This window comes from Eulemur rufifrons, chromosome 15 (assembly GCF_041146395.1).
Source record: "Eulemur rufifrons isolate Redbay chromosome 15, OSU_ERuf_1, whole genome shotgun sequence".
Taxonomy (NCBI): domain Eukaryota; kingdom Metazoa; phylum Chordata; class Mammalia; order Primates; family Lemuridae; genus Eulemur; species Eulemur rufifrons.
Genome location: NC_090997.1, coordinates 22530944 through 22544128, shown reverse-complemented (window position 1 = coordinate 22544128; position 13185 = coordinate 22530944). Strand labels below are relative to the sequence as shown.

The window sequence follows — 13185 nt, the reverse complement described above, 5'->3', positions numbered from 1 at the left end:
AAACTTTGTTTTCATTTGTCTGCACAAAAGGGTTAGCTTAATGTGGCAGAGATTTAGTAATTTGATCTGTATATTCCTTCTCAGTGAGCATTTAGGTGAGTAGTAAACACTCAATTTTTTTTTTCTTTATTCACAATGTCTCGTATTGTTCCTAAAACATTTTCAAATTGAGTGAAATAAAGCCAGCTTGTATAGAGGTTCCTTCACTTATTGATTTAGTCAACAAAGGTCTATTGAAGGCCTATGTCTTACGAGGTGCTCAGGCCCAGGGCGGGGCTAAAAAAATCTCATGAACATAGGGCATTTCCTGCCTACAGATAACTTATATCCTAATGGGGAAAAGCATGCCCAAATCAAAAGGCCCAGAACTATAATTAATGGAGAAACAAACTGGTACTGCAAGGCTCTGAAAGGATATCTAGTAAGTTACTGAATTAATAATTTTGAGAGGACAATTATTTATACTTCTTTAAAAAATTATTATTTTTTTAATTTTTAAGAATACCATAACTGAGATGTTCATTAGGATTTGAAAAATCCTTTCTGGGAAACTTTTGTGGATAAAAATTATTAATGTGGTATGTTGTGGTATAGAGGGTTTCCAAATTTCATCCGGGGAGTCTTGAGATATATCAAGTGGGGATGTTCACACTTCAGTTGTGACATGGGCAAAACCAACTTTTCCAATCGTCAGTGGAATGTGGAGCCAGTACAATCTTTTCCACAGAAGCCACAGTCTGGGAGAACAAATCTGCATTTGTTCCTTATCCAAGTTTTTTAAGTTCAAGTCCTTTCTGTGTCATATGGGTTAGTAAATTTGTAGAAGAAATAATTTGGTGAAATGATATAAGTTTAAATGTATCTGCAGCTAGTTTTCAGTTTTCCTTAACTTTTATCTCTAAATTTTTCCAAGTACTGTTGCTTTTTGTGCAAACATACTTATTTATATTTATTTGTTCTAAAATTGTTTAAGTACAAAATGCAATTAACAAATTAAAATTCAGGAAATAGAGGCAAATAGGGAAGGAAGATAGGAAAATAAAGTGAAGTCAGATGGGGATTAGTACATACAATGTTTGCCATGATGTCGTATATATTTGCAAAGGTGGGATTGGGCAGGTTACACATCTCCCTCTAATCTTCTAGCAGATAATCTGAATAGTGAGCACAATTTGAAAAAAACAGCATATTGTGCAATGTTATTAAGATGAAAGCAAGAAAAATACTAGTATTATTTGTGCTAAGTTGAGGTAGAAATTTCTTTTCATATATTCCTTCATATAAGCTTAGAATCCATGAATAATGTCTTCAACACATTTAAGTAAACGTAATAACATGTTTTTAATAATCTCTTTTGGAATGGTTCTCAATGAAGGTTATCATCCTACCAAAGTGATGGCATGTGCGCGCATACACACACACACACACACATACACATTTAAATACAATGCAATAAGAGGACACAACTCTACTTAGGGTTAACATAAGGATAAGTCTTAAAGCAGCCAGAGGACAAAAAGACTGCTGAATTCTAAATATTCTTCAAGAATATTTTTGTCATAGGTTTTGACATGCAAAGAACTGTAGTGAGTTCCACAAATTTTTGTAATTGCCTCCAGTCAGTTTCTAAAAGGCCATTTGGAAATCCATTTATAGGTAAGTCCCAAGTGACACTATCTGGTGGTGGTTCTTTGGCTTAGAACTTTCTTGTTATCAAATATTAGCTAAAAATTTGTAACTGAGAGAATCTCTCAATCTCAACAAGAGCTTGGAATGAAGCTATGTCACCAGCAAAGAACAGAGCCATAGAATTTAGCTCCTATGAAACTAGGATAGTATTAATATTTTCTAAGCATTAAGTAACCAAATGAGGATAATAAGTTGAATGAAATTCTGCCCACTCCAGTCAGAAGCAGACAGAGAAGTCCCCATCAGAAATGGGCAGAGAGGCCGGACGCGGTGGCTCACGCCTGTAATCCTAGCACTCTGGGAGGCCGAGGTGGGCGGATCGTTTGAGCTCAGGAGTTCGAGACCAGCCTGAGCAAGAGCGAGACCCCATCTCTACTAAAAATAGAAAGAAATTATATGGACAGCTAAAAATATACATAGAAAAAATTAGCCGGGCATGGTGGTGCATGCCTGTAGTCCCAGCTACTCGGGAGGCTGAGACAGGAGGATCCCTTGAGCCCAGGAGTTTGAGGTTGCTGTGAGCTAGGCTGAAGCCACGGCACTCACTCTAGCCTGGGCAACAGAGTGAGACTCTGTCTCAAAAAAAAAAAAAAAAAAAAAAAAGAAATGGGCAGAGAGACCCACAGACTACAGATATTCTCCTCAAGATGTAATGGAGTCTGCTCTAAATCAGATAAGTGAGTGGTCAACCTCCTGCAGTTCCAAGTGTTAAATCAATGGTGGAATGCCAGTCTAGACCAGCTAAGTCAGAATCCTTGCTATCATGCCAGAGTAAAATAGTGGATTGCGGGTGGTATCAAGGAATCTGCATTTTTAACAAGGATCTCAGGGGAGTCTGTCTGAAGCAGCAATGGTTTGGTATTAATAGTTCCTGTCAGGAAAGCCTTGTCACAATAATATTAATTTGGAAACAAAGTATAGTCAAACACCCCAGTAAATCGCTCACACAATGCCCTGTTTTAAGTATCACTAGTTTGATATACCCTCCAAGATCACCTGGTTGAATAATAAACACCAACATGATTGGACGAAGTGTCTTGCTGTTCAGGTGACCATTATTGATACTAGCTAAAATCTTAGGAGAGGGGCATCGAGTTGTACAAATATTGGTTGATGGGTCCATTGGGATATAGCTATACAAAATAATGTTCTTTATTTAAAACATTTTCATTAAAGCTCTTTTTGATGGCAGTAGTTAGAAAGCTGTTTCAGTGGCCTATTCAGGACAACACTAGTGACAACATGATCTTGCCACATGTATATAAAATATTAGTTACTATTCTGTGCTCCATAACAGGGAAAGAGGTCCTAAAGCCATCAGATTTAAGCATTTTATTAAACCAAAATTTTCAAATATTTAAAGGAGGAGAAAAGACTTATTAAAGTTTCACCCCATTGGAAAATTTTGATAAGAGAAAAGGAAATTTTTAAAAGGCTGAGATATAAAATGAATATTGTTAGGGCAGACAGCTTAATAGGTGCTCACGGCATAGGTGGAGAAAGATTTCTCATGCAGAAATTAATATATAAAAGTAAAAAAGTTTATTTTATCCTTTAGAAGGACAGAGAGAATGAGAGAGAGAGAGAGAGAGAGAGAGAGAGATGGTGTGGCACCCCAAAGAAATAGAAGAGGTGCCAGCAGTGAGGCCAAGTAGCTCCCTGATTTTAAGGAGGACAAAGAGAAAAAAATAGTGATTGATGGCTGTTAGTTGATAACAAAAGCAGCAACAGGTAGAAATAAAAACTGCAAGGATGTTAAAGTCCAAGAGTTGGCTTCCTGCATTTCCTTGGAGAAGGGATTAGCACAGGAGATGTGACTATTCTGGAAATATGGTTGAAACTCTAGTTCATTCTCCTGCTCTTTACAACTTTGAAAGAGAGAGAGATTTACATGTCTTTTCCATCCATTCAGCTCTTTGCAGAAGTTGTGCAAAACAGAACTCCTGCAGGGTGCCTGTGAGTGAGAGAATTGATCTTTAACTGTTAGTGGGGAAATTGTGGGATTAGGTATTTTCCTGTTATTTTTGCAAGGCCGCTCCTTTCAAAAATGCCTTGTGGGATTTACTCAGACTAATTAAGTGTTGCAAATACGCAGAGATACATAGACATACACACACAAGTTTACATTTAGAAAAATTGTAAATGTTTTTGGATATGTGTATTGGTAATACTTTAAAACGGTAATTTTTCCCAGCCCATATGGATATTCTACATGATCTAGACACAGTTTTATAGAAAAGTCCTCCACTTAGTCTACCTGACCCATATAAAGAGAGCTTTTAAATCTGTGCCCCTGTGAAATGGAACATCATTTCTTTCCAGAAGATGTGCTCATTATCCCATCTGCAATAAATTAAGCTTCGTGTTGCCATGCACTGTCAAGGATTCTCCAGTTCCACAAACATTTTGTTCGTGCCATTCTTCTTTGGTAATTAAAATATTACTTTAAACATTTTGAAGTTAACTAGAAATTGATTAGATAATAAGCACCATTTTTAAAGATTAGAGGGTGGACCTATGACAAGTAATGCAATAGATATTTTGTTTCTAAAGGTGCCACAAGTGGTACCACCTGAGATACATCTCTCCACTGACCTGCCGTGGCCTTGACCTAAGAATCTCCAAACTGGGATCCCGTCCAGCTCGAGATAGCAAGCTTCTTTGGGGCTCGGAAAGGGGGCTGACACAGATTCAGAAGATCACTGATAAACATAAATATTCTGGGAAGAAAATAAAGAGCTTCTTTAAAAATGTAACATTGTAAATTTTTTGGATATAAAAATGTACATTTTTTACATTTTCCTTGAGCTCTGCTTTATTTGTTCTCAAATTAGCTACTTGTCACTTGTTACCTCAAGACATAACAGGAGCCTGAGACCGTCGGATGGGTTTGGGTTGAAGGAGGGCCCAGGTGTCCTGTAGGGCACGGCCAGCTGTGGAGGGAGGTTGTTGACTGAGCTTGGCTTCCAGTAGGCCTGGGGGCAAGCGCTACAGGTGGAAAGTGAGAAACCAGGGAAAGGAGGGCATGACCGACGACCAAAGAAGTGGTTTATGAAATTTTCCTTTGCTGCCCAATTCTCATGTGCCCCTGCCACTGGCCTGGATGAAAGTGAAGATGCCATGGCCACCCTTCGGGGCTGGCTTTAGAAGGAGGACCAGTGGCCAAATATCTAGTCTGCCATAATGGATTACTCAGAGCAAAACATTCTCACCACCAGAATAGCTTGTTTTTATTGAAATTTCACTATGGGAAGAATTACTTCGTCTTAAGACCCCACACTCAAATCATATTTCCCTAGGAGTCAAGTATTTACCTAGCTAGGTTACTTTGGCTTAATTTTTGATAAAAGTTAGAATAAACAGTGCTAAATAAAAAATGGTTTTTTAAATTCAAATCCTTGGCTCTTGATTCTGTAATTTTTCAGAATCAACTTAGGTAAAAAAGAAAAGCAGAAAATATACATTTTAAAATATATCATTGAACTTAAAATAGTCCTAAAAGTCTTATATATAATGGCCAAGGAAAAAATTAATTATGTTAATGCCATATATTCTAGTCCAATGGTAAATTGAAAATCATTAGATTATCATTGCCCTTAAATTAAAAGTAGATTAAATGTCTTGACTCAAATAAAAGCTCCAAAATTTAATGTTATATGTGTGAACTAAAATAAAATCTTAGCCCCCCCGCCAGCCTACTTAATGAGGGGACCCCAGAAAAACCTTAAAGCTGAGTTGCTGGCCATGAGGAGAAGGGCGGTCAGACATGGCTAGTTATGCCCTGTCCCTTTGTCACAATAAGATCCTTTGTCACAATAAGATCCTAAATCCTTAACAGGGCTAAGGCCATGCAAGACAAATATTAAAACCACACCCTCAGGCCATCAATTTACTGAACAGATCACTTGAGTTTTGGTAAATATCCAGTGGCTTGTCTCTGATTAGCAGACATCTTTAACTTAAAACAGTCCAAGCCTTTAGACAAGCTTCATTTCTTTAACCACTTACAATTCAAAGTATCTTTAAACCCACTTATAACCTGTAAGCACCCGCCGCCCTCTTGCTTCCGGATGTCCTGCTTTTATCGGGACCTATCCAATGTCAGTCTTCCATGTGTTGATTTATTATTTTACATGTAATTCTTGTCTCCCTATGATGTATAAAACCATTCTGTAACCCAACCATGGAGGGACCACTTGCTCAAGGCTTCTTGGCCATGGCCTTCTTGGCCATGGTCACACAGATTCAGCTCAGCATAAACCTCTTTAAATTATTTTACAGAGTTTGGGTTCTTTTCTGTTTATATATGTACCTAGTTTTGCATAAATTTTATGAAATATTTCTGTATTAACGTTAGCCTTCTTTATTATAGTACCTGTTCTTAAAAACAATATTAAAAACATTTTATATCATGATTATCCCTGGTTATATAAACTTATTGGGAAAATATTTTGATCATTAAGTACCGCACCAGAGGGCTTAATTCAATCCCCAACTGCAAATATTTGACACTAATTGTGAATGAATATCCAACTTATCTAATCAACAACAACAAGATTTTTCATACAATAGAGAGGGCAGTGTGAATGTGATTATAGAAGTCTCAATATGTTTTTTACTTAAAAACTACATAATATACATCCTTTACAGCAGTCGGTGTGTAGTCACATTGGATTTAAAAAGAAACTTCTTCACGAAGACACGGTACAATCAGGCATTAAGAACTTTAAAGATATAAGGTAACTGTTAAACAACTGACATAACATTACACACACGTGGGATATAACAATTATAGAAATACATTTCATGAAAAACTTAAAGGACATTCAAACTCCAAAGATTATAAAGAAAATTTAAGAGAATAAAAATACGTGGCAAGTGGAGGGGGGATTGCCCCCTCTTTAGTAGCAGTAGGTGTGTAGAAAAAAATTCCCTTTGAACTTTGGGAAATAATAGTGTTTTTCATGCTTTTGCACTTTATTTTCTGTGGTACATAAGGTAATAGAATAGACTTAAATTAACAATATTTTCTGTGTTTATATATTGTCTCTAAAAAATCTATTATTTTGCTTCATGCAATTTGAAAACTAACCCAATAAAACCTATTAGAATTTACTTTTTTTTTTTTGACTTGTGACTTGTGGGAAGTAGAAAAGTCATCTGTTGTAAAATTTACTGATATTGAAAAGCTTTCTAAATTGTAATGACTAGCCAGATTTTTTTTGAAATGCAATAAATTACTATTATAATTTACATTAAGTACGTTTTATTGTTATACTAGTATTAAAATAATAATAGCCCTCCTTACAATTTGGGTCCGTAAACAGCGGTGGGGTTTTTGCCATTCTGGTATTTCAAGTTTAACTATATCCAGACTACATTTTATAAACACATTTACTTTAATCTTCATTAAAACAATATACATTGGGAGCAAAATTCAATGTCATTGTGCCTGCCACTTGCAATTAACTCATTAATTATTTGTAACAGCTATTTAATATCCAGTAAGCTCTGCAAGCTTGGGAAAATTTAGAAATAGTTTTTCTAACAAACAGAGTAATCTTTTGCCAAGAATGAATGAGCTCAATATCAAGGTTTTCATGGTTTCATAGAAATTCAGAAATAATAAATTTCAAATGGATTCAATGTTAGATAGAATTAGGTCATCCCTGTTGATAAAATTTCAGTGACATTGACATTTTACATTAAATCTTTGAAATATAGCGAAAAAAGAGAGAGAGAGATACATACTCAATGTAGAGCATAAAACAGTCCCAGAACATTCCTTTCATAAGACATTTTCTCATTTATGTCATTAGCACATAATGAGGTAAGTAGTTGACTCTATTTCATATGATTGGCAGGGTTTGGGAACACCTGCTTCTTTACCATTTGCCTACGAAGGTAACCACACTAAATTCAGACCTCTTAGGATTCTTGGAGACGTATGTCAAGTGCTATGTATGTGGTCTATTATTCCATTCCCAGAGTTTCTTGTAAGTACTGGTTTTATTTTATTATTTTTCCTTCCAAGCAACGATCATTTTTAGAAACTGCTTCCACAAAATTTAAATTTTAATAAATGTAAATAAAATGGAGTATTTGAAAGTCTTACTTAAAAACTCAAGTCAACCAGGTGGATGTAAAGTCCACCGGTGCCTTCAAACCAATCTACTTTCACACTGCACGTATAACACAGTAGCAATTGTTTTGTAAACCATTATGTCTTTGAGTGAGATGACAGTGGTGAGATTCAACACTGATACTCAGTTGCTTCTTTCAGACCTCCAACCAGGTTGACGGTAGTGATGACGGTGGCCCCTGTTGTAGATACCTGTACAGTAAAAGACTTTATTTCACACAGGCTATTAAACTGATGTCAGGTGGGATCATTTAAAGCAGTGGCTCTCAACAATTAGGATGCTTCAGAATCACTTGTAGAGCTTGTTAACACAGAGATTCCTGAATACCACTCCCAAAGTTTCTGGTTAGTTCAGTTTGGGATAGGGTGGAAATTTGCGTGTCCGGTAAGCTCCCAGGTGATGCTGATGCTGATGGGTTCAGAAATACACTTAGAGAATCATTGATTTAGAGCAAAGGAATCTGACTTCAGATCGATCTGTCACAACTGCTGCCTCTCTGAGGCAGTCTTACTCATTCCTTCCCCCTTTCCCTCCCAGTCTCTCTCTCTCTCTTTTCCCTCCCTTCCCACCCCCCTCAAATAAGAACTAGGTATATTAGGGTCTAAAGAATTTACTCTTACTCTGAGCTAATACTTGGCTATTAAGGCATATGTCAATGTTATTTGAAGTTATCCTCAAACTATTTAAAGTGCTTTCATCACAATCTGAAAATTACAACTCTCCTTTCATGCAGCATACATAAGAAAAGAAGTTCTCAGATGTACAAAGGGGAGAAAGGAGAGAGTTAAAATACTTTGCTTCTGTCAATATAGTGCTGATATTTAGCAATATAATCTCAACAAACCTTATATAAGAGGGTAGTTTTTGCTTTTTTAGTAAAAGGCACAAGGTAACAAAATCACAAATATAAAGATTTGAAAAAAATTGTTGATAATTTGGTTGTATTATTTTTCTCTGAGATTGACGAGTTGGAAAATATATATTAATTATCTTGTATGAAAATTTTTCTTAAATACCATACTCCATATCTTTTTTCAATACAATTGGAACACCTGCTGCTATAATATGAGATGAAAAAGATCTTTTCATGAATACCTTTTTTACTTTTAAGTTAATTTTAAGGTGAATGTTTGAAGCAGAAGAATTTTGCAGAGGAACAAATTTGAAATATTCAAGGTTTTGACTCCCCGATCTTATATTTGTACAATATATAGGACAGTCTAATTCTTTTGTGAGTTAAGAGTAAGCCTCTCTACTCTTCTAACCACCTGGTGCTCAGCCCTAGACCCAGGTGAAATTTGCTGACATTGACCGTCACTGTAATTAAATGGGAGAAAAATAAAAATGCAATCATACAACCAAGGTTCTAGTGAGGACCACTGTCTTTGGTGGCTTCACTGCTCTGCCATGCCCAGGAATTGTCCCCCCAAGTTGTTCACTGCCTTGCCCTCTGTGAACATGTCCCCCTCACTAGACTACAGCTTCTTTGAAGGTATGTTTGCATCCACCCCTACCTCATTCCCTAGCACCTAGCACAGTGGTGCATTTTTGATTTAATCCAACAAGGCTGACTACATCATATTTGTTGGTTAGGAGAATAAAATAATGTAATTTTATCTTATTCTTAAATGTTAAAGAATTCCTTAGAGATGGAAATTATTATGCATTAGTAGTTACTCAAAAACTTTTAATTCAAAACTTTACTGGCCATATGAGACAAGAAATGTTAACAATGGTCAATTTACAAACCTGAGAAAATTATGTAAATGAGTGATAAAATTAATGGGAAAATAAAGTTTGATAGTATATATTTTATGTAGTTTTGAAAGATAGTTTTTGAATTACCTAATATGCTATTTTCTATATAAATATTTTCTCAGATGTCACATTGTAACCACAGTCTCTTGTGATTTTTTAAAAACTATAAAGTCAACTAACATATGTCTGTTGTCAATTAAGTTAGTAATTTCTACTTCATTTAGTAGCCAAAAGAAAATCAATGGATAACTTTTGGTAATTTTTGAGAATTTGAATGTGAGAGATTAAAATAACAAAGGATTATAAGAGGAATTAGAAATGTTCAAACATTTAATTGACACAAATTATAATACATGAAACTAAAAGTGAAATAGCCTGCAATAAGTTCAGTTGAAGGTTAAACTTCTAAAATACATTTAAATCAAAAGGTGAGAGATTATTTTAAACTGACTTTTTTTTTATTTCCAAAGAGCAATAGATTAAAAAAAAAAAAAAAAAAAAAAGGATCCACAAGCAGTTTTAGCTTCAGATCATTAGGATAATAAAATTTCTGTTTCCAGTGATTTTTAAAAAGAATTGTTGTACTCAGGTATCCTTGTCATGTGAATAAATATTCTACCAGTTTTGAAGGGGTCCTGTTCCATTGGCTGCCGGGAGTGTGCTTATGCTGGTGAGCACAACCTGCTCTGAAAGTTTTGATATGTTATCAAAGTTGCTGATCTGGGTGGTAAGGGACTTTCGGCTCTCTGTGCTAGTTCGCCCCCTGGTGAGCCGATCCTCTTGGCGATGGTGAACTCCAATGCAACAGCAAGAAAATGCAGCTTTGAATTCCTCTCGAAATTTTCCTGGCAAACCAGAGAGAAGGAAAGGAAAAGGAATTATACATAACTGTTTCAACAAATCATGAATAGGGTACAACTGAGTTGCTCCCCTGAGCCAAACTAACGATGAGGTGTAATATTTTGCAAAGATGGGGAACATAGAAAAAGGAAATTGAGTATATTGGAAGCTTGGTAGACTCTTGAAACAATGATGTATTTCTATCAAATAACAAGGCCACTTTTCATGTGTGACGCTTGGAGTTTGTTTCATTCCTTTATAGTCAAACCTCATGTGTTTGTGAATATAGGCATATTTTAACCATACAACTATAACAGAAGTGGCCATCAGTAGAAGGATGCACAGAGATACTTATTTCAAAAACAATGAAATCTATGTCCTCATAGCCAAAATTATATAGATATTACCTGAAAAACTGCTACTGACACATTTAAGTCCACAAGAGGTCTAGAAAAATATATTAAAATATCTAGAAAAGTTTCCATTTTATGATCTACATAAGGTAGAACAAAAAACTGAAAAGGGAAAAAAAAAACTTTAGAATGTGTTCCTCGTCTTTAAATTACTGATGGAAAAGTGGAAAACTATGAAAATGAAACAATCACCTTTATTAGAGTGAATGGCAGCGTTGGGAATCATCGTTTCTTCTCTCTGAGCCTCAGTGAATGAATAAATGAGTTATTAAGTAGTTAAATGAGAAGATGGGTATTCAAGGGCCTAGCGCAATAGAAGGTATATAACAAGTTCTCAAGACCATCAGTTGCCTCCCCAACTCACTCTAAGCCCTGATCCTAGGACTTTGACTGGTTCTGCGGCTTCTGCTTAAAACACTTCTTATCACAACTTCCTTATAGGTTTTACCTGCTTAGTGCAAGGCTCAGAGCTTTAGTCCTGTTGTTGTGTAATCATTATTTTAAGACAAAGTTATTTTTTAAAAATCTAATTGTCTTTTTAACCTACGCAACCAAAAGGCCAAAGATAAAGTTGGAAGATTTACATAATTTATTAAGTGTGCAATAAAATGAATTGCTATTCTTCCATCTAAAATTACCGTATATTTGAAGATAGAAATAAGAAAGGAATAGTCAATGTGTTGGAGAAGAAGACAATGTAAAGATGTAGCTAATTAAAACATAATTCTAAAAGTCAGGCAAAATGTAAATAAAATGATAGTTATTTAATTGATTTTTTTATAATTACATGACAGAGATAGACATGTGTATGTGTGTCATTTAGGTTATGTGTTATTTAGGAGTAACAATATTTTTGGTGGTCAGTGAGAAATTTTGAGATAAACCGAAGAGATGACATTCCCAAGAGAAATATAAATATGGCAAAATATCTAAAAGTTAATAGTTTCCACTTCAATCTCAATTAGGCTATACATTTTGGCAAAGGAATAACACAGCAAGGCAAAACAGATAAAAGTGTTTTATATTTTTGTAAATCATAAGTTTGAAGTATGTCACACAAGATTCTGTGTTATTGATTTCTCACAATTTTACTTTTCTCCTATTTCAACATTTCATATAAGTTTTATGGGGAAAAAAGCACTTAGATAATTTTTTTCTGATGAGTTAAGTATTTTCTCTCATAAGAGAAGAAACTCAAGACCAATCAGGTCAGGGGGAAAAAAAATCTCAAGTAGCAACTAAACTCTTCATAGAGTTCAAGGATGATTGAAACCTTCTGGACACTGATCCCTCACCCTTGGTTAGGACTGGGGTTTATAGAAGAAACAGTTGAAACTCACCACTGAGAAAATTATAAATAATTGGGTTCGCAGCACTATTGGCATATACAAGCCAGTGTGAAAATGTAAACCAGGCATACACAGTCTCTCTGTCTTCAGTGTGGGTAAACATCCCAAATACTCTGTAGGAAAAGAAACAATAACAGAAAATCCAGTTTGATTCTGGAAAGTACCTTTTAAATAATTAAATTCAAAGGTGAACAAGGCTCTTGATAGAGGCTACCTGAGCCCTGCTGTCCTCTGCTGCAGGCATTGACCACTTAAACAGGTTGCTGACACCATAATTGGTCTAGCATAACTTCAGTACCTGAACAGAACCTCTGCAGCACAATTAATAAGTCAAAAGCCAAATCAAGTGAGAGAAGGAAACCCTTCTGCAAACAGCAAGTACAATATTTCTGTGAATAGGAATGCAGAAGTTGAATAGATATTTCCCTTATTTCATTTTGTTTCTAAATACAATTCAGCAATGTTGTGTTGATATTCCATTATGTGTATCATGTAAAAAGCATTCCTAAATTTCAGCCTGTAAATATCTCTTCCTACTTTCATTTATACATTAATCAAAGTACCATATGTCTTCAACTCTAATCTTTCTGGCCTTTTTGAAATTTGACCTCTGGGACCTCTTTAATACCCAGAGAAGAACTAGTTTTAAATAGGCAGGATTCTGGTAATGTCTTAAAATTCATGAATTTTAATTTCTCATGTATTATTTTAAACTCTGAAAAATATTATATTATGATATCCTTAAAGACTATTTTAAGATTTGCTCCATACTTAGAAATTCTATTCACTAATCTACAGCAGATAACTTGCAGCTACTAAGGTTGAAGATGATAATGTATTAATATTTCCTGCTGGAGGCTTCATCAATGATTGTGTGACTTGTGCCATATCTGTTTTTCTTTTCAAGAAAGCATATGATAGAAATGCATTTCTGGAATACAATGATGCTCTACAGAGTACTAGAGTTTTATAAAAATACAAAATCAAGTGAGA

At 35.2% G+C, this 13185-nt stretch overlaps 2 protein-coding genes across 3 annotated transcripts in view; both read right to left on the bottom strand.

Moving 5' to 3' along the window:
• Positions 1 to 4811, bottom strand: part of GFRAL (GDNF family receptor alpha like) — a 78333-nt gene extending 73522 nt beyond the window's left edge. Inside the window, exon 1 of the mRNA XM_069489061.1 lies at positions 4542 to 4811. Coding sequence (XP_069345162.1) covers positions 4542 to 4811 — 270 coding nt within the window. The remainder of the gene's footprint in view (positions 1 to 4541) is intronic.
• Positions 4812 to 7968: 3157 nt separating this feature from the next.
• HCRTR2 (hypocretin receptor 2) overlaps positions 7969 to 13185 on the bottom strand; it is a 101186-nt gene continuing 95969 nt past the window's right edge. The window contains exons 6-8 of one of the 2 annotated variants that reach the window (XM_069488429.1): positions 12184 to 12305; positions 10210 to 10435; positions 7969 to 8023 (exon numbers count right to left, since the gene is read on the bottom strand). In XM_069488429.1, the coding sequence (XP_069344530.1) occupies positions 7969 to 8023; positions 10210 to 10435; positions 12184 to 12305 (403 nt within the window). Of the gene's footprint in view, positions 8024 to 10029; positions 10436 to 12183; positions 12306 to 13185 lie in introns of those variants that run through there. The other variant, XM_069488430.1, reaches the window with a different exon arrangement.